At 38.3% G+C, this 23,027-nt stretch overlaps 1 protein-coding gene across 1 annotated transcript in view; it reads left to right on the top strand.

The window, feature by feature from the left end:
* The first annotated feature begins 1,249 nt into the window (after nucleotides 1-1,249).
* Nucleotides 1,250-23,027, top strand: part of LOC149204701 (glutathione S-transferase U15-like) — a 136,497-nt gene continuing 114,719 nt past the window's right edge. The window contains exons 1-2 of the mRNA XM_089393356.1: nucleotides 1,250-1,582; nucleotides 1,675-1,872. Of these exons, the coding sequence (XP_089249482.1) occupies nucleotides 1,250-1,582; nucleotides 1,675-1,872 (531 nt within the window). The remainder of the gene's footprint in view (nucleotides 1,583-1,674; nucleotides 1,873-23,027) is intronic.

Raw genomic sequence — 23,027 nt, 5'->3', positions numbered from 1 at the left:
TTTGACTAAGTATATTATAAGTAACATGTGATGTTCCAATTTAGACATTTTTGTGTGACTATGTAAGACAATTGGTTTTACCATATTAAATAAAAGTATGAAAATGTTTCAATTTAACAACATTATAATTGTTCAACTTCCAAAACTTAGTGATTTTGTAAAATGATTTGGTAAAAAGAATATTAGCTATGAAAGAATGGAATTTCAAAATTGTTCAATTTATAAAACTTAGTGATTTTGTAAAATGATTTGGTGAAAAGAATATTAGTTATATAACAACGAACTTTAAAAAGATGATTAACTAAAGGTTATTACAATCAAACTCAATGTTTTACCCAACTAAAATTAAAAACTAAGGGTTTTTATTCATTATTATGATTACATCTCTCTCAATCACCCCTAATGAAAGTTTCATTTTTTACTCTAATTTAACTATATTTAAACTAAGATGAGAGTATTTACAATGTAGACCTTGTTTAAATGTGGCAATTGGTTCATACTTTTCAAAGTTAAATAATTAAACTAAGTTGTGGGGGGAATAAGTTGTGGGAGGAATGATAGTTATGGGCGTTGTTAGTTACAAATCTATTTCAAGGAGTCATTAAAACATTTAGATTTTACTAAAAAAACCATCCTTCACATTAATTTGAACCCTTTGGTGTTATATATTTAGATTTTTTAATATAAAATTTTAAAAAAAATATTGAAGTCACATATATTAATAATTAAAATTATATACAAATTTTTATTGCATTAAATTTAATAAATTTAGAAATATAATTTTATTAAAAAAATTATAATTGATTCAAAATTTATATCATATGTGGATAATTGGAAAATTTTCCACATCTGACAAATAATAACAATTAAAAAAGAATCTAGAGAGCGAGTGCAGGGAATTATGCAGACCATTAGTATTTGGAGTTATTCCCTTGACTTGAATCCCATCAGCCTCTTGAAGGTTCTTGATCACAGGAGGTGGGCCTGCTGAAGTAAGTTCCTGGCTGCTGCAGGTAGCTTGTGCGTGAAGCTACCCATCGTTCCACCCAATTGGCAAAGACGAGTGGAACCCAAGGCCACCATTGGCACTCTGGTGAAGCGTGACTTGGGGCACAAGTTTTGTGTATACTTATATATATATATATATATATATATATATATATATATATATATATATATATATATATATATATATATATATATATATATATATATATATAGGTAGGTACACATATGCCAGAGAAGCGCGATGAAGGGTTGTGGAGAAGAGGGGCAAGTGAAGTTGTTAGGTGTTGGTTACAGTGCCTTCGTGGTGCGGGTTCGCATAGCACTTGGTCTTAAAGGGATCCATTATCAGTTCATTGAAGAGGACATTCAAAATAGGAGCAAGTTGCTGCTGCAATCGAACCCTGTTCACAAGAAGTTTCTGGTGCTCATCCACAACGGGAAGCCTGTTTGTGAATCGATGATTATTGTGCAGTATATCGAGGAGGCATGGGACAGTAAAGCACCAAGTATAATTCCCAAAGATCCATATGACAGAGCCATTGCCCACTTCTGGGCTGCCTTCATAGACGATAAGGTAATTCATGCATTCGTTAGTTATCTGCATTTTGAAAGTTTCAATTACTGGTTTGCATTTCCGTGTCTAATATTAAGTATTGGTGGCTGTAGGTCGTTCCAAGTATTCTAGGAGCTTTCAGGGGCCAGGGTGAGGAGCAACAGAAAGCGGTGGAAGAATCGGTGGCAAACCTTCTTTTGTTGGAGGAAGTGTTGCGAACTACCGGAAAAGTGTATTTTGGAGGAGATGGGATAGGGTTGGTTGACATCGCATTGGGCGGGCTATTGGTAACCATCCAAATGGCTGAGAAGGTTAGCAATATAGTTTTAATTGACACACAAAAAATGCCGCTATTAAGTGCCTAGGAGGACAAAATTTGTAAAGCCGACAAAGTGAAAGAAGTGTTGCCCGATCGAGCCTAGTTATTTGAATTTATGTCCACGAGAGAAAATGTCGCTATTAAGTGCCTGGGCAGACCAAATTTGTAAATCCAACAAAGTGAAAGAAGTGTTGCCCGATTAGGCCGAGTTATTTGAATTTATGTCACTCCCCTACCTTGGCGGTACTCTTCCAACTGCACGGTCGGGGGTGCGGCACCACCACCCACTTTCTTTTTAACAATACTTGTAAGTGTGGACTATGCCTACTTTCTATACTTAGTTTATTTTTCAACTTTCCTAAGTATAACATTCACATACACAGCGGAAACATTCAATTAATCATCTTCATTGTTATTACCATTTAACATAAATGCACAGCGAATATTTTAATGGGAGGGGAAACTCCCTGGAATATGAGCTTGCCCGATAATAACAATATTTCACAAACTATATAGTTTTACAATCTTTGCAGGAAACCCCAGGTTTCCTTGGTACAATATCTGTCACAACCGTGCAACCCATCCTGCACTTTTTAGACTACCCGAACCACTATTCGGAGTTCCCACCAGTTATACCGTCTGTCGCAACTCATTCACCGTTGCCCTGTTCAGCACGCCATTCAACCGTTCGAGCGGCGCCTCGCACGCCCTCACTTGTTCAATCATTTGGGCGGACGCCCTCACGCGCCCTTGCCTGTTCAGTCATTTGGCTAGAAGCCCTTGCATGTCGTCACCTGAACACCTTCGAACGACTTTGCCCGTTCAATCGTTTAGGTGGACGCCCTCGCACGCCCTCGCCTGAATGCCTTAGAAAAGTCATTCAGAGAAACACCCTCGCCCATTCGGTCGGTCGGCCCGATGCCCTCGCACGCCCTCACTGGAACACCTTCGAACGACTTCACCCATTCAGTCGTTCAGGTGGACACCCTCACACGCCCTCGCTTGAACGCCTTCGAACATCATTTAGAAAAACGCCCTTGGACGCCCTCACCCGTTCGGTCGTTCGACCCAATGCCCTTGCACAAACACCTTCGCATGACGTGCGGCTCCATTTTCTATGTTTTCTGCGGCTCGTTGCTACAACCCAAGAGTCTACCTACACTTTGCCAAATTTCAGTCTTCCCAAGCAGCTCGCCCTCCTATCTTACTTAAACACTTGGAAACTTTGCTTGGATGATTTTTTCCACCATTCCAATGCTTTACTTATATGGCGGTTGACCCATCGGTTGGAGCGTCAACTCACCAAGCTGCCCCACTGTTTCGTCCAAATCGCCCCTCCGTCACATCTGCCCATGGTGTGGGCACCCATGTGCAGGACTGCCCCCACATATAAACTTTCCACCACCCAACACTTAGTCACTTTCAGGATGACTCTTCCTGTCGCACGTTGGCTCATCTCCTCCGTTTGGCCAGCTTGTCGCACCGTGCGGGTGCACCCCAACTCATCGGTTGCCCCAGCTCGTCCCACGCTCGCCCATTGTGCACCCACTGCCAAATGCATCGCAACTCATGGGTGTTACATTCTCCCCCACTCTAAATGGTTTTCGTCCTCGACAACACCGTCATACGACATCGCAAAGTGTCGCTAGCTCCAACATAAAAAATGCTCATGTTGCCTGCCTTTGCTCTGCCATCACATAAACCATAAAGGCTTATGTCTCCATGAATCGGAAAGTTGCCTCAATCCATGACCATCAACCACATCTGTCGCAATCCCCACATGCTTTCCCCCCGTGGAAGGTTGGTCCCTCCAACTCAAGCTACATGTTCACTGCAACATATCGTGTCAACCTCATCATGTATCGTCATCGTGTGAACTGTTGCCATGATACTCCAACACAATTCTAACACATCTCTATACACATCTTGAGCCCCATGATTCAAAATAATCGGGTGATCAATCCAACTGTGACACTCAAACCATAATAATGCACATCCTCATGCCACCATCAGTTGTTTCTCCTAGCCTCATGTCACAGCATCAACTCGATCAAGAATCCATCTCCATCTCCATCAAAATGTAAGCCATGCCTAGGTCCATGAAGTAAACTCCATCTCGTCTGCAACACGATGCCCATGATGTTTGGTGTCAATGTGCTGCATGAAATCAGCCACATTTATCCCAACATCATCACCCATATGTGTAAAATATATCTCCTTGTTAGAAAATTATATATTATGGAGCAATGGAACACATAAAATATTGCAGAAATATAAACACAGAAAATACACAAAACAAGAGAGACACAGATATACGTGGTTCACCCAGTTTGGGCTACGTCCACCGCGAACAGCCAGTCCTTCCTTTCTATTATCCAGCAAAATGAAGAGACACAACCTACAGCAAATCCGCTGTAATATCCTCTGTTTTCTCTCACAGTCTCACCTCTCTGTTTCTCGCTCACAGAATACACTTCTATATCTCAGCCTCTAATACAATGCCCTCATACGAAGAGAGGGGTTTCCTTCTAGGGCAAAAACCCTAAACTAAACATAAGTTATACCGTCATATCATCTGCCTAATGAACAGCCCAGATTGACTAGAAATTACTATACTTTTACAAGGCAATTTTACATTTGTTTTTAGCTTCGGGGGCGCTGCCCCCGAGCCCCCGCCGGGGGACCACTGGCCTCCAGACCCCCCAGCCGAGGGGGATCGGCCCCCCCGAACACCCGCGGGGGGGACAAGTCCCCCCGCGTGGAGGGGTGTACAAACTTCCTGGGGTATAGATCCAGCTGAAACAAAGACCTCTGAACAATCATGCTCCACACACAACAATCTCCCACTTGGAGAATGATTGTAGAAACTCCACCGCTACTTCATTTTCTGGACAATGACTCCTCTTTGGACCTGGTTGTTTCTCATCTTCATCGTCATCCTTGAAGACCAATTGAAACTGAGCATATTCTCAGTTTCTCCCTGGTTACAACTTTTGTTAGCATATCTGCAGGATTTTGGCTAGTGTGTATCTTTTCCAGCTTCAACTCTCCATCTTCCAACACTGATTGTATGAAATGGTACTTGAGTTGTATGTGTTTAGTCCTAGAATGAAATGTTGAGTTCTTTGCAAGATGAATGGCACTTTGGCTATCACTGTATAATGTGCCCATATCATGCTCCTTACCCAATTCACCCATAAACCTTTGTAACCAAATCATTTCTTTACTAGCCTCTGTAGCAGCAACATACTCTGCTTCTGTTGTTCAGAGTGCAACAACACTTTGGATTTTTGAAATCCAACTGACAGTTGTTCCACCAATAGTAAATACATATCCTGTAGTGCTCCTCCTGTTATCCCTGTCACCTGCCATATCTGCATCTACATATCCCTGTAGAGAAATGTTTGCACCACCAAAGCATAATGCTTTATTTGTGGTACCTTTCAAATATCTGAGAATCCATTTCACTGCCATCCAATGTTCCTTTCCTCGATTGTTCATGTACCTGCTTACAACTCCCCCTGCATGTGCAATATAAGGCCTTGTGCAGACCATTGCATACATTAAGCTTACAACTGCTGATGCATATGGAACTTTAGACATATAATCCATGTCTTCTTGGGTCTTTGGGCACATTTCCTTACTAAGTTTGAAATGGCTAGCAAAAGGTGTACTAACTGGTTTTGCATTGTGCATATTAAATATTTTCAACACCTTTTGTATGTACTCATTCTGAGACAATGTTAATTTGCGATTTTCCCTGTCTCTAGTGATTCTCATACCAAGGATTTGCTTTACAGCTCTGTTCAGACATAAACTTGTCAAATTTTAGATACCACTGCCTTGGAGCCTATTTTAAGCCATACAAGCTCTTCTTCAACCTGCACACTAGTTTCTCCTTCCCTTTCACCTCATATCCTTGTGGTTGCTGCATATATATCTCTTCCTCCAAATCCCCATCGAGAAAGGCTGTCTTTACATCTAACTGCTCAAGATGCAAATCTTCAGCTACTACAAGAATTAAAATAGTTCTGATTGAAGTCATTTTAACAACAGGAGAAAATATTTCATCAAAATCAATACCTTTCTTCTGTGCAAACCCCTTCACCACAAGTCTAGCTTTGTACCTCTGTTTTCCTCCATCTTCTTCCTTCAGCCTGTAAACCCATTTATTCTTCAATGTAGTTTTTCCTGTAGGCAACTTGACTAAATCCCAAGTCTGGTTATGCATTAAGGAGTCCATCTCTTCTTCCATGGCTACCTCCCACTTCTTCCTGCTTTCAACCTACATTGCTCTTCATAACATTCAGGTTCACCAGAATTAGTCAACAATAAATAATATAATGAAGGAGAGTATCGTTCATGGGGTCTACTTATCTTGGTAGATCTTCTAACACCACTTTCAGGTGTTTGGGGTGCCTGTTGTTGTTGTGGTGGTTGCTGTTTTTTATTATTATTATTTTCAGGCACCTTTACCTTTTCAGTGATTTCATCAAGAACTGCATATTCCTTGTTTTCTTTTTCCTGTTTCTTTTCCTGCAACTGATTCTTATACAAGAACATTTCATTGAATATTACATCTCTGCTCCTAATGATTTTGTGATTTTCATAATCATATAAGAGATAACCAAAATCATTAACACCATATCCAATAAAGGTACATTTCTTTGACTTTGCCTCAAGCTTTGTTCTATTTTCTTTATCAATATGGACAAAGGCCTCACAACCAAAAGGCTTTAAAAAGTAGTTTACCTTTTTACCTGTCCATGCTTCCTCCGGAACACCACCATCCAAGGAACTTGAAGGCCCTCTGTTTATTATATAAACAACAGTATCTACAGCATCTGCCCAAAACTGTAAAGGCAATCGTGCATGCAATCTCATGCACCTTGCACGCTCCATGATTATTCTGTTCATCCTTTCTGACACACCATTTTCTTGTGGTGTTCTTGGAACTGTCTTCTCTCTGGGAATTCCATGTTCTGAATGGTACCTATCAAACACTTTGCTGCAATATTCACCTCCATTGTCTGATCTAAGACACTTCAGTTTCTTTCCTATTTCAATCTCAACCAAAGCTTTCCATTTCTTGAAAGTATCAAATACATCAGATTTATTCTTAATACAATAAATCCAAGTTTTTCTAGTTGCATCATCAATAAAAGTAACATAATAACGAGAGCCACTGAGAGATGATAATTGAGCAGGTCCCCATACATCTGTATGCACAAGCTCTAATTTTTTGCTCTTCTTTTCTTTCCCAACTCCGAGAAATTTGACTCTCTTCTGTTTTCCATAAATGCAATTCTCACAGAAATCCAAATCAACATTCTTCAAACCCGGCAACAAATTCCTTAAGTGAAGAATCTTCATCCCCTTTTCACTCATGTGTCTGAGCCTATGATGCCATAATGCTGCATCTGCTCCTTTGGATGTTAAATCATTAACAGAGTTAGAAATACCATTGCATAAATACAATGTACCAACCTTTTTGCCTTTTGCTATTACTAGGGCTCCTTTGGTGACCTTCCAAGATTTATCTATGAAAGTTGTCAGACAACCTTCACCACCTAACTGCCCTGTTGAAATCAGATTTTTCTTTAGATCTGAAACATGCCTTACCTCTTTTAATAGCCATTGGTTTCCATTCTGTTGTTTTACAAGAACCTTACCCATTCCAACGATTTTACAGGGTTTATCATCACCCAGATGAACTTGTCCAAAATCTCCTTGGACATAGTCATGAAAGTATTTCTTATCAGGTGTGGCATGGAATGAAGCCCCTGAATCTACCACCCAGGAATCAGTAATATTTTTGAAGGAAAGAATCAAAGCATCTTGTAACACCTCACCTGTCACATTTGCTTCATGATTGTTTTCTTGCTGTGCATCTCCTTCTTTTCTCTTCCGAGATCTACAGTCTTTCTTTAGGTGTCCTTTCTTTCCACATTTCCAGCACACTATCGCCGATCTAGACTTGGATCTGCCTTTCCTTGATTTACTGCGATATCCTGAGCTCTTTCCTCTTTCCATTTTTCTTCCTCTAGACTCTGCACTCGGAGCATTTCCCGATGTCTCACCGGAACTTTTCCGTCGCATTTCCTCGCTAATGATAGCACCGAAAACATCATCAAACTTTAAATTACTAGATCCAGAAACGGAGTTACTAATGGCCATTACCAAACCATTTCAACTTTCTGGTAATGAGCACAAGAATAACAGAGCTCTAACTTCATCATCAAAGTTTACCCCTACATAACTTACTGACTTGTAACTGTATTGAAATCATTTAAATGGTTTGCAACAGATCCACCTTCCGACATATTCATATTAAATAACCGTTTCATAAGAAATACCTTGTTTGAGGCCGAGGGTTTTTCATATAGTTTCGACAACGTCTGCATCAAACCCTCTGTCATGGTTTCCTTCGAAATGTTGAAGGCGACTGACGCAGCAAGGCACAACCATATTGTTCCGAGTGCCTTTCTATCGATAAGGTTCCATTCTTCGTCTTTCATACCCGTCGGCATCTTTGTTTTTCTGCCCAATGGTAGGTATAGATCTTTCTGATACAGATAATCTTCCATCTGCATCTTCCACAGCGAGAAGTTTTGGCCGTTAAATTTCTCGACCCTAAACTTACCATCTTCCGCTATTGCTCCCACTCGAACCAGGAACCCTTCTTTCCTGCGAGTTTACTAGCCAAATAGACCTTCGGCTCTGATACCAGTTGTTAGAAAATTATATATTACGAAGCAATGGAACACAAAAATATTGCAGAAATATAAACACAGAAAACGCACAAAACAAGAGAGACACAGATATACGTGGTTCACCCAGTTTGGGCTACGTCCACCCCGAACAGCCAGTCCTTCCTTTCTATTATCCAACAAAATGAAGAGACACAACCTACAGCAAATTCGCTGTAATATACTCTGTTTTCTCTCACAGTCTCACCTCTCTGTTTCTCGCTCACAGAATACACTTCTATATCTCAGCCTCTAATACAATGCCCTCATACGAAGAGAGGGGTTGCCTTCTAGGACAAAAACCCTAAACTAAACATAAGTTCTACCGTCAGATCATCTGCCTAATGAACGGCCCAAATTGACTAGAAATTACTATACTTTTACAAGGCAATTTTACATTTGTTTTTAGCTTCAGGGGCGCTGCCCCCGATCCCCCGCTGGGGGACCACTGGCCCCCGGACCCCCCAACAGGGGGGGATCGGCCCCCCCGGACCCCCGCGGGGGGGACAAGTCCCCCCCGTGTGGAGGGGTGTACAAACTTCCTGGGGTATACATCCGGTTGAAACAAAGACCTCTGAACAATCATGCTCCACACACAACACTCCTCAAAATGAAGAGATCCTCTCATCGGGTCGACTCTCGATGTGCCACATCCAGGTCCATGAATCAACCTCCATCATATCTGTAATGTGTCATCCATCAACTCTGCCAAGGAAACAAGTATACACCTATCTCATCATCCATGTGCTTCCCATGATCATAGACCAATCAGCTCCCATGTGTAAAAAGTGGTTAAGTCTCGGCTCAACCCATGCCCAAGTGTTGCCAGCAAGGCATCATCATCGCTGCAACTTTGTCACTCCTAAGTGTCTCATACCGATCCTCCACATCAAGTAACTCTCTAAAACACACCCATAAATGTACTCAAAAGTATGCACCCCATACTGCATCAAAGTCCCTAACCTCAGCTACTTAATGTGTCAGATCCTCTAAGTCCACCATAATATGAAGTCCCCAAAAGTCCAAGGGGGATTCACTGGGGGAGCAATAACATAACACGTGGGTTCATATTGGGGGATATATATTGAGGAAGAAATGGCATAATTTATATTGAGGGATATATAGGAGGTAAAGGGTTTTTATATTGGCAGGTATTAAAAATGAAGCTCAAAGTTAATGAAAAAATATAAAGGGGTATACAAAATGTTAATGAAAAATGGATACCAATAATATCTAGTGGAAGTAGGGGCTTTTTTAATTGGGAAGGTATATTGGGCTCGTATTGGTAGGGAGTTAAATGATGTTATATTTAGAAGTATTTTCCAATATGTAGTCAAATTAAGGGTGTTGTTTAATATGCCATAAACACATGTGATAGGTCATAATTTCATTCAGTGAAGCCCCTATGAAAAAGTCACAACCTCATGTCATCATGAGCTCCATGAGTCATCTCCAACCAACATCCTAACAAGCATACATGTCTCAGTCCAAAGGTCTCTGCAAGACAGCTCAGCTCTCCATGTAGTAGGAATGCTCCATAGTCTGCTCACAAATCCAACCAAGTCCATGGCCTTGTTGTACAAGAGTGCACAACATCCCCATCAACTCATAAATAAAACATCTCCATGTCACATGAGCAAATCCATACGCACAACATATTTGCCTTGGAACTCCTCATCGGATGCCCATAAGTGACACCTCTACACGTGCTACTGCATAATGTCCCTGTATAAGACTGCCATGCTGCATGTCTCCAACTCGATGCCCATGACTCAAGTTTCCCATGTTGTCCAACTAAGTAGACCCATCACAACAATCGGCCATCCTCATCCAATTCTGCAATCCGGTCTAGTGAACTCAGTCACCCAAACCATATCATCATCCCATGAGTCTCTCCCACCATGGATCCCCCACTGAAGGTTCCACCAAGACTTCCTCTTGGTCTCGGCCATGAGAAGTCCACCCAAGTGTCATCAAACTCAAGTGTGTGCCCTTCTCCAATCTGTCCATGAGTCATGTCAGGCACTTAGCCAATTTCTCCATATGGCTAAAGCATGACCCATTCCTCCACAATGATCATCACAGTCCTCCCTTGTCACTGGAATTTGCACCTTCTACCATATGGTCAGAAACAACCCCAACAAGTTCTGCAACAGTCAATGGTCCTTGCCTCTAAATACAAGGTCTCATCGTAGACATCCATGGTAAAACTCTCCATCGCATCGACAAATTGACTTTTCCCTTCCCTGCATATGGCCCATCTACCAAAAGATCAAATGAAACACAAGTATCAGTAGTACTTACTTCATCATGAGGCTCCTCCATGTGAGTATCCTCATCCACCAATGTCTGCAAACTGCACGATCCTGGTGCAACTTGATCAATTTCAAGTTCATCCTCCATCGCTGTCATATCTGCAACATCATCAAACATCATGGCTTCCTCTTCTTCGTCATCGCAATCTGCAGCTGCAACCTGCTCCATTGCCCAACCAAGTCGAAGAAGTTCAACTTCAACATTCCTTTCCAAGACTTTAAGTTCATCTCGAATCTATGGGTTATCTTCTTTCATCCACTTCAACCTATATAAGGTCAGCAATAGCCTCTATTTGCATTCTTCCAAACCTTCCATGCCTTGTCATTCAGCTTGGCCCAAGCACAAAGCTTCACCCCTGCTAAACCTGTCATGAAGTGTAGCACTTCAATCTGCAAACCTGAATCACCAAAGCCCTAGGAATACGGACGCCTAATACCACCTGTCATGAAGTGCAGTGGGATCAGCTTTTTTGCAAATCTAATTCTCTGAATCAAGGATTTGATACCACCTGTCACATCCCTACCCTGGCGGTACTCTTCCAACCGCACGATCAAGGGTACGACACCACCACCCACTTTCTTTTTAACAATACTTGTAAGTGTGGACTACGCCTACTTTCTATACTTAGTTTATTTTTCAACTTTCCTAAGTATAACATTCACATACACAGCAGAAACATTCAATTAATCATCTTCATCGTTATTACCATTCAACATAAATGCATAGCGGATATTTTAATGGGAGGGGCAACTCCCTGAAATATGAGTCTGCCCGATAATAACAATATTTCACAAAATATACAATTTTACAGTCTTTGCAGGAAACCCCAAGTTTCCTTGGTACAATATCTGTCATAACCGTGCAACCCAGCCTGCACTGTTCGGACTACCTGAACCACCGTTCGAAGTGCCTATCGGTTCTACCGTCCGTTACAACTCGTTCACCATCGCACTGTTAAACACATCATTCAGTTGTTTGAGCGATAGCCCTCACACGCCCTCGCCCGTTCCGTCGTTCGAGCGGATGCCCTCGCCCGTTCAGTCGTTTGGGTAGATGCCCTCAGGTTCCCTCGCCCATTCAGTCATTCAACCCATTCGATCGTTCGAACGTACAGGCGGATGCCCTCACATGCCCTTGCCTGAATGCCTTCTAATGATCATTCAAACAAACATCGTCAGATGCCCTTGCCTGTTCGGTCGTTCGGCTCGATGCCCTCGCACACCCTCACTCAAACACCTTCGAACTTCTTCACCCGTTTGGTCGTTCAGGAATACGCCCTCACCTAAACGCCTTCAAATGATTGTTCAGACAAATGCCCTCAAATGCCCTCGCCCTTCGGTCATTCGGCCTGATGCCCTCGCACGCCCTCGCACGAACACCTTCGCACGACCTGCGACTTTGTTTTCTACATTTGCTGCGGCTCCGTGCTACGGCCTAAGAGTCTGCCTACACTTTGCCAAATTTCAGTCTTCCCAAGTAGCTCGCCCTCCTAGCTTGCTTAAACACTTAGAAACTTTTCTTGGATGATTTTTGCCACCATTCCAATGTTTACATATATGGCGGTTGGCCCATCGGTTGGGGCGTCAACTCACTAAGCCGACCCACCGTTTCGTCCAACTTACCCCTCCGTCGCGTCAGCCATGGCATGGGTGCCCATGTGCGGGACCACCCCCACATATAAACTTTCCACCACCCAACACTTAGACATTTTTATGATGACTCTTCGTGTCGCACATTGGCTCATCTCCTCCGTTCGGCTAGCTCATCGCATTGTGCGAGCGCACCCCAACTCACCAGTTGCCCCAGCTTGTCGCCCGCTCACCCATCATGCACCCACCGCCAAACGCATCGCAACTTGTGTTTGTTACAGTTGACATCGTATTGGGCGGGCTATTAGTTACTATCCAAATGGCCGAGAAGGCTACCAATATATTTTTAATCGACACACAAAAAATGTTGCTATTAAGTGCCTGGGTGAACCGAATTTGTAAAGCCGACAAAGTGAAAGAAGCTTTGCCTGATCGGGCCGAGTTATTTGAATTTATGTCAATGAGAGCGAAGTTGACATCACCACTCACTATCCATTAGAAAGGAGGAGGTTGGTGGATAGCTAAAGTAATATTTAGATAGTAGGTGTTGTCGTTGGTCTTGTTGTGTTTCGATGTTGTGAGACAAAATGTGGGATTTAAGTATCAGGTGAGTTTATGCTCCTACAGAATTGGTGGGTAGTAAAGCGGCAGGGGGATTTCAGTGCAATAATATTGTTACACATGCTATTGTTCAATTTGGTCCTTTGAACATTGGAGTTATGTTTCATGTGAATTACATTCGTTAAAAGGTAAGCTATCTAACTGCCGTGCAAGTTACTCCAAATTTCATGTGTGTTTATCCTTATGAATATATTACTAGCACATCATATTTATTTAAATAAATGTAGTGACTTATATCAATTAGATGACTAACCACATATTATTTATATCAATTACATGATCAACGATATTAATAAATATAAATATAGTTGAAATACTCTGGTAATAGTATAGATTTAATATTTATATTAATATCACATTCATAAATATATAATATCCATATTTATATTGATAAATATTAATATCAATATTGATAAAAATAATATTGTCAAATACTTATTATATTATAAAATATAAATCTTTTCCATTTTTAATATTAATTTTATAGGTTTATTAAATTGTTAAGTTTATATTAATGTTTTTTATTATATTATTATTATTATTATTATTATTATTAGATAATTTATAAATTTAAATCGATAGAGTTTATAATACACATCTCTTGCTCTGGTTAGTCTTTTCTATTTTATATTATTATTATTTAAAATTAATTATAATAATAATAACTTTTGATTAATATTAAAAATTTAGGGTATATAAATTTTATTCATTTTTAATGAATAATTAGTAATTAAATATTAATTTATTATTAACTTGATTAATAATAATAATAATAATAATTTTGATATTAATATTAAAAAAAAACAATGTATATAAATCCTGTAAATTAATAATAATAACAACAACAATAACAAAAATCACTTTGGAATTAATATTATAAACTCAAAACATATAAACTCTATGAATTATTAATAATTAATAATTAATAATTAGTTAAATATTAACTAATTATTAACTTAATTAATATTTATTAAGATATTTTAATTATTTATCAAATTAATATTAATTATCAAATATTAATTTTCCCCGATAATTATTTATAATTAACTAATTATTAATCTATTAATTATTATTTAATCTCTTAAATTTATAATATTAATGTCATCGAGAAACTTTTCCTCTCCGATGGTCGAGCATGCTTTCACATCCTCTCCTTTTTAGTTGAGACAACTTATGCTTCCAACCTCGTATTTAGAAAGAACAGATTAGTATTAGTGTCTATGGGTGTGTTTGTCGGCTCTAGGCGTATGCTCCATCTGTGTTCAATAACTCGAATTTTTCTTTAGCCAACTCGATGATTTCATGTATGTAAGGTTGGCACCTTCTTTCAAAGATTGTCTCGCTGTATTGGATTAAATCCAAGCAGTTCCAACGATCCAATGGCTGTCCATCCAACATAAAGAGATTATGTAGGCATCTAAAGATAATACCAGTGTAAATCATAGTTACCAAATTCGAATTTGAATTCGATTCGATACCGAAAAAATTTGACCCTATAAAATTCAATGCGGAAAAAATTCGACATTATACATCTTACAAATATTTTTTTTTTTAAATTTAAATAAACAATCATTATATGAAAATTCATTAGATCTTTCTCTACCAAGGATATTTATGTTTACTTATTTCCAACTTTAATTTCTCCTATTTAAAATGTTATAGACCCCTTCTCTCTAAGACGGCTTAGAAATAATGAGGATCAAAATGCATCAAATTAATTATTATTGCAGAGTAGAAAAACATGTAAAAGTAAAATCTAATAATATGAGTCACAACACACAAAGCTAGAGTTCAATGTAAAAATTGAGATATTGGATATTAAAATTATGATTTAAGTGATCTCTAAATACCATGAAATTTATGTCTAAATCACTAAATAGATCTATTTGAAAATGTACATGCCATCTACAAACATTGATACAAGTCCTAAAGGGTATTTTTTGTATATATCTACAATCTTCTAGAGAATCTTCTTGAAAGACAACACAATGATATCCAATTTAAGATTCAAATATGAATTTAGATAATTTACTTCATGCTCATTTTGTATTATAGTTAAAAAACCATGTTACTTATAAAATAAACACCTTTAAACCTTATAAAACACTGCAATAAAAGTAACTAAGAATTATAATATGTCAAACTAGAACAATTCAATCATAAAATGTCAAAAAGTTAAAACATAGTTTAAGACTTATGTGCTTATACAAAATGCTAATAGAAATAAAAAGATTATGATCATTACCATAAATGAAGGGCCAAAATTATCTGAAGGTGTGTAGGTCATCTCATCTCCATTGTCCTCATCCACATCAGTGTATTCACCCATGAGAGAGGCATTATCACTACTAGCACTCTCATCTAGAATACCTCTGAGCAAGACATCATTCTCATTGATGTGATGTGTGGATGTAGAAGGAAATCCCACAATTAGTGCTTGTGAGGTTGCACTAGATGCATTAAAAGTAAGGGAAACCTCTCGTACTGTATTTGAAGTTGTTTTCTTCCCCTCCAAAGATTTCAGCCACAAGTGTAACTTGCAATGAATGCTAGCCAAATCTACCAATTTGCTAGCTCCTAAATGGTTTCTTTCCTTACTATGGATGAACTCATGAGTGCTCCAACTCCTTTCACATGCTGATGCACTAGTGACCTATTTTTTTACATGAAAATAATATTATGGTAGTATAATAATTTACATGGAATAATTTGCAAATAACATATAACATATAAATATTTATGATGCCTACATACCTAACTCAACACCCTGACTACAAATGTTTGTAGTTGAGGTGTCTCATATCCATGGAGAAACCACCATTGAGCAGGGGTGACCTCTGGATGGTGCATATCTCATACTTCCCTAGCTGTAGTGAAAGCATGACCAGTCCCTTGCCTATATGATATTGACTGTATTCATATTTGATATTGTATCTTAGGATCATGATACATCCTCTCCATGAAATTATAAAATCCATCCATGATATCTCTATTCTTAGGAAAGTGAACGTAATTAGGTGCTAGAAAAAGCCCTGCACCATGTAATGGCGTATGCAACATACACCACCTTTTTTCCACAATTTTCCATATTGGATTATATACTAAACTATCATTCGTGCAAATCAATTATATGTGTTCTCTTACCCTATCCATGCCGTCATATACAAAACCCATACATGCAACATTAGAATCCACCATCCTCAATATTTGTACAATAGGCTCACAAATAGAGATGATTTTTTTTGCACATGACCAAAACATTTCATTGAAGATTGTTTTCTCTATTAGTTTACCACCTTCTGACCTTGACAAAGGAGAGTTCACCCACTCTTCATTGCATACAAATGATCTTAATGCAACTTTTTTCTCTACCACCCTTTGTAGTGCAATAAAATGGGTGGCAAATCTAGTGTCACCTGGTCTCAGTAGATTCCTGGTTTTGTATTTTCTAAATATACTCAAACTCAATCAGTGGTTAAGAATGAATTTGACCAGTTGCCTTGCTTGAGATATATTTACCTACACCCAACCTATTTTACCAATCTCATGAAGGGCTAGATCAATATAATGTGTTGAACAAGGTGTCCAATACAACTTAGGGAAATGCTCCATCAATAGCTCACCAGCACGAACACAATTGGATGCATTATCAATGACAACTTGGACTACGTTATCCTCTCCTATAGATAATATGGTGTCCTTTAGTATCTGAAATAAACATTCATGGGTCATTATTTTGTCCATACAATCAATAGTAGACAAATGGATCACTCCCTAAGGACAACAAGCAAGTGTGTTCACAAGAGGTCTAGAGTGACGATCAGTCCAACCATCACTAACTAAAGTACATCCAGAAATAGCCCATGAATCCCTTATTGGTTTAGCTCCTTCCTCTATTCTTTGTTTGCTCCTATCAATTCCTTTGGTCCTAAGACTTTCATAGTAGGGAAGAACATATGAGGGACCAAAATGGCCGATCTTTTTTAACATATCATGAAATAATGGGCTTTTGATAGTGTTGAAAGAGATATTACAACCAATGAAAAAATCATAAATTGCATCATCTACCTCATTTCGCTCCAATGTCTTCCAAGCTTTGTCCAATGTTTGTTGTGTTGGATCAACGTCTGGTAAAGTAGGTTCTCTTTGTGATCCATATGGCATAGAAGATGTTGTAGATGCCACAAATGGTGGGAAAGAGCTTGGTGTTGAATTAATAACATTTTCTCTTCCCATGAGTGTATCTTGTGTTATTTTTTTCTTGCTTCTTGGACTAACTTTACTTGCTTATGAGCATTGACTTCTTCACTTAAACTTTTCTTCACATCTTTATAAATTTTAGTACATGTTGCCACTCCTCCATCAGTTCCACCCACAATGCCAAGCAAATGATCTCTTGCTTGTGTCACTGATGTCCCACAAGTATTATTGCAGAACTTGCAATAAATTTTTCCATCATTTTTTCTTTCAAGATATTTCCATTTAGAATTTTCGATCTAGGTGCCATCAATGTCCTTTAGAGGGTCTCCAAGTATCCTGTTCGCAAGAAAAAAAATCATTCAAATTCAATGAACTATATTTGTACATATTTTGAAAAACAAAAATTTTCAAACTATAAAGAATACAAAAGAGACAATGCATAGAAGCCTACTTATGATATTACTTATAATTGAATTAAAAACATGGCAGTCTATGTGAAACTAAAACACATTAATTCCTAGGAATCTAGTAGAAAATTGCAAATATGGCCAGGAACAATTTCAAAACTATTACTAGAGTGATAATTTGATAGATACAAGGAAATTAGTATTTACATGTCTATTAACAACTAAGAAAAAATATTTGATCACAAATAAAAAAATAATAGTTTTAATTTAATTTAAATTTGTTATGTGTCCTATCTTATCCAAATTTATTAGACAATATGTGATCCAAAATGGATTCAGTTTTTCCTCCGGATCAAAGTCTTCAAATTCAATTGAAAGTGGGATCAAGTCGAACTGCTCGACGAAACGATACCAATGGTGTGAAAGGCGCAAAAATCCGAGTTCGGATGAAGAAGTTAAGGCGAGTCAAAGTTTCAGGCAAATTAGGGCAAAAATGGTCAAAAAGTCAAAGTCAACATAAGTCAAAGTCAAACTAGTCAACGGTCAAAATTCAAAGATGACATCAGCAAGACATGTGTCATCCTGGGAATGCACCACATGCCTATGATGATGTCAGTAATGAGGGCGACGTGGCTGGTTTTGATTAGTGCTTTTGGACCAATCCAGAGCTGACACGTGGCAGCCTAGATTTGTCCAACGTTGGCATGTCAATCCCAAAAATTGGGCGTCAGGGAGGATCAAACCCTGACCTCCTGGATTCCTAAGTCTTCACCAGATTCCGCTCACCAGATGAGCCAAGTTCGGACTTGTTTAATTGAAGAAATAAACTTGTATTTATGTTTTGATAAGGGTTAACCGCCGAAAAAGGGTCGGACGGTCGGGTCAACCCCAAACCGTCGGACCCTTAACCTTGAGAGTTATTGTAACTGCCGGAGTCTGAACATGTGTCAAGCAATGAATCGAAGGTTCCGAACCATATCATAACCATATCCCAATGACCTTATTAATATCGTAACCATATATTATACGATATCCAAACTTTAATGCCAATCATATCATATATATAAATATATGATATATATAATGCGTTACAAAATTCTAGAGCGTCAGGTGGGGGATTCGACCCGCTGACATCCCCAAACATATAAGACTTCACCACATACAGCATTGCCATTATGCCATACCTTTGGGCTTGTCAATAAGCCAACACGAAATTGCTTTAAGGTTTATTTGCAGGTACAGTCCACCAAGGAGCGTGGCTTTTCTGAGGTGGTTTTCAATATTACAGAGGAGGTTTTGTGCACAGAAAGGTGGTTTTTGACAGTGCAAGGGTGTTTTTGCTCATTCCAGGGGGTCTGGAGGTCACAGTGGCCAAATGTGGTCAATTTTATACTTGTTTGACTTGAAATTTTGAGCTGAACGCAGTGGTGAGGTTCATTTTCTCATATGAGGCTCTGTCTTTGAGCTCATGCCTGTAACAACAGTCTTGAAGACATAATAAAGAGGTCAACACTGGAAGCGAATGGACCAGGAGACATAGCCAGGAAGTCTGGTGAACTCCTTTATTAAATTTTGTTTGTGTTGATGTGTTTGAACATGTTTTCAAATGTTTAATTCTTTATGTTATTCGCAATCTTTTTGATCCATTGCATTAAGTAACATAAGCGAACTCACACATAGTCTATAATACCTTTTTCATTAATGGATCAAGTCATATCAAAGCTCAAGGTTTCTAAGGTTTGACAAGTTTGTGTGAATATTTGGATGCTTACTAGGTTGAGGCTCAAACGAAGCGAATGAGAGCTTGTTGAGGCGAATCCAGAGATTGGAAGGGTCTTTTCACAAAGAAGGATGGCAGATGAAACTCCACTTGGGTCAAAATCCCAATTCTTGGATAGTTTCATGATGATACGTGCCATGGTGGAAGAGATCTATAATTAGTTTAAAAAGGGTAAAGGTGAAGGTACTTTATCACCTAAACCAGACAAAGGAGCAGAGGAACCTTTTATTTTACTCCTCCAAACAGAGAAAACAAAGGAAAAGGAGAAAAGCCTCCATCTCCTCCATCATCACCATCATCGCCATCATCCTCTTCTTCTCATAAATCTAGTTCTAAGAAGAAGAAAAAGAAGTCCTCTTTGATCAAATTAGATGTAAAATTTGATTTGCCAATTTATGATGGAGAACTTAACACTGAAAAACTTGATAATTGGATAGTACAAATTGATGTATATTGCAGGGTGTAGAAAGTGGATTCAGAAAGAAAGAAGATCCAGCTTGCTAGCCTTCGACTTGGAGGAACCACACTTGTATGGTGGGAAGGCAAGACTCAAGAAAATCTCCAAATGCATGGTAAAATCATTTCAACTTGGAATGAATTTGTTTCTGCTATTAAAAAGAAATTTTATCCATTGGCTTATATGCAACAAGCAATGATGAGTTGGAAGAAATTACGTCAATTAAAAGGTCAAAGTGTTCAAAGTTATACTCAGGAATTCCGTAAGAGAGCTTTAACACTAGGCGTTTCATTGGACTCACCGGAAACATTGTTGAAATACATAGGTGGTATTCATAGTTATTTGAGGCATACCATACTTATGTTTAATCCAACTAGCTTAGATGATGTATTTGTTCAAGCAACACATCTAGAATCTAGAGGTAAAAATGTAACCCCAGATGTTGGGAAATCATCCAAACCTATTGAAGGCAAGAATAAAGGCAAGAAGAAACTCAAGTGGAAAGAGAAGAAAACAAACATTGTAAAGAAGGATAAACCTTCATGCACTCATTGTAAGAAGGAAGGACACGATGAGGCACATTGATGGTCTTTGCATTCGGAATTGAAGCCTAAGAAATTCATGGGTAAAGAGGGAAAGAATGTTGTTGCTATTCAAAAGGACTTGGGATCATATTCAGGTTTTGAAACAACAGTTACAACTACAGGTATTAAAGGTAAAGATTCTAATGCATCTACAAGTACTTATTCAAATTCTGCTGATAATGATAATGATGAGAGTAAAATAAATGAGCTATTTCAAATAAGAGTCATTTCTAAGCATACTAAAATTGATACTTTATTTGATAGTGGATCACAAGTTAATTTGATTTCTGAAGCAACTGTAAAGAAGTTGGGTCTAGAAACAAAAGCTCATAAAAATCCATATCCATTAGGTTGGGTTTGTGATAAAACTGAAGTAAAAGTTACGAAACAATGTAAACTTTGTTTTTCTATTGGGTCAAAGTTTGTAGATGAGGTTGAGTTAGACATAGTCCCATTGGACATATGTGGAATTGTATTAGGAAGTCCATACTTGTACGACAGAAATGTTATATTCTATCGAACTGAAAATAAGTATCAACTCACTAACTTGGATGGAATTGAATATATTGTAAGACCTCATAAACTCAAATATAACTTCTCTCTCATAAATTCTAGACATATGAAAAGAATTTTAAATGCAAGTAAACAAATTTTGCTCATGATTGTAAAAGCAAAGGATATTGATAAATCCGATGCATTCAAATGTTGTAATCCTAAATAGAAAGCAGATCTAGTTAAAGTTGTTTCTAATTATAATATTTTGTTTCAAGAACCAAAAGGGCTTCCACCCAAGCGGGAGATAGAACATGAGATTTATTTGCAGCAGGATGCTCCACTACCTAACATTGGAATGTATAGGTTATCAGCTCTAGAGAATGCAGAAATAAGGAAACAGGTACAGAAGTTGCTCAATCAAGGGTTTATTCGACCAACCACATCACCTTGCGGATCACGTATTGTGTTAGTGCGAAAGAAAGATGGTGCGTGGTGAATGTGCATTGATTTTAGAGCATTTAATAACATCACAATAAAGAATTGTTATCGGCTTCTTCGTATTGATGATTTGTTAGGTCAATTAAAAGATCTAGTTTACTTCTCTAAATTAGACTTGTGAGGTGGCTACCATTAGATCAAAGTTTCAAAATAGGATGTATGGAAGACTGCTTTCAAAATGAAGCAAGGACTCTATGAACGGATGGTTATGCCTTTTGGCTTAACTAACGCTCCAACCACATTCATGTGAGTCTTGAATGATGTATTTATGCCATTCATTGAATATTTTGTAATAGTCTATTTCAGTAGAACATGGGATGAACATGTTAAGCATGTAAAGCAGGTTTTAGATGTTTTGAAAAGAGAAAATCTCTATGTAAAACTGTCAAAATTTGAATTTGGTAGAACATCTTTAAATTATTTGGGTTATATTTAGGGGGTGGTGAATTGAAGATAGATCCCTCTAAGTTCAAAGTCATTGTAAATTGGCCTAAGCCCAATACTGATACAGAAGTTAGAAGTTTCTTAGGGGCGACGCAATATTGGAGAAAGTTTATTGCTAACTTTTCATTGATTGCAGCTCCTTTACATTCTTTGACAAGTGGAAACAGGTGTTTCAGTGGGGAGGCAAACAGTAGAAAGCTTTCGACACCTTGAAAGAAAGGATCAGTACAGCACCAGTACTAGCACTGCTAGATCTTCAACATTCATTCAAGATCGAGACAAATGCAAGTGAATATGCCATGGGGGCAGTGTTGATATAGCACGGAAAGCCTATATGCTTTCATTCTGAGACATTTACTTCAACAGTAGTTAACTATCCCACATATGATAAGGAGTTATATGCATTAGTTCAGAGTGTTAAAAAGTGGAAACATTACATAATGGGTAAAGAAACAATCATACACACATATCATCAACCACTACAATACTTACACTCACAAGCTAAATTACAAAAGTCAAGACATTATAGGTGGATGGTTTTCCTACAGCAATTTCATCTTGTTATCAGATATAAGAAGGGCATACATAATAAGGTTGTAGATATGTTATCAAGACCAATTATAAATGCATCCACAATACTTAAGCATAATTCAGTAATTCATGAAAGTTACATTGAACAATAAGCTCAAGACACAGATTTTAAGGATGTATATGCAACTTTAAGTCATGGTAAGCAGGTAGAAGAATTGAATTATTACATAAAGGACAAACTCTTATAGCATTTGGGAAAGTTATGCATTCCACAAGCGAAAAGAGTTAACATAATTCGAGAAGCACATACTTCTCTCATATCAGGTCATTTTGGTGTAAGTAAAAGAGTTGCACAATTACAAAGATTCTGCTATTGGCCATGGATGAATGAGACAATTTCTAGATATATTAAGCGATATACTATGTGTGCTACAAGTAAGACAAGTAATAGAAAATTAGGCTTGTATACTCCATTG

This window comes from Pinus tabuliformis, chromosome 1_2 (assembly GCF_031772625.1).
Source record: "Pinus tabuliformis cultivar Carrire ecotype Pingquan chromosome 1_2, CPIR1, whole genome shotgun sequence".
NCBI lineage: Eukaryota > Viridiplantae > Streptophyta > Pinopsida > Pinales > Pinaceae > Pinus > Pinus tabuliformis.
This window is presented reverse-complemented; position numbering and strand designations above follow the sequence as displayed.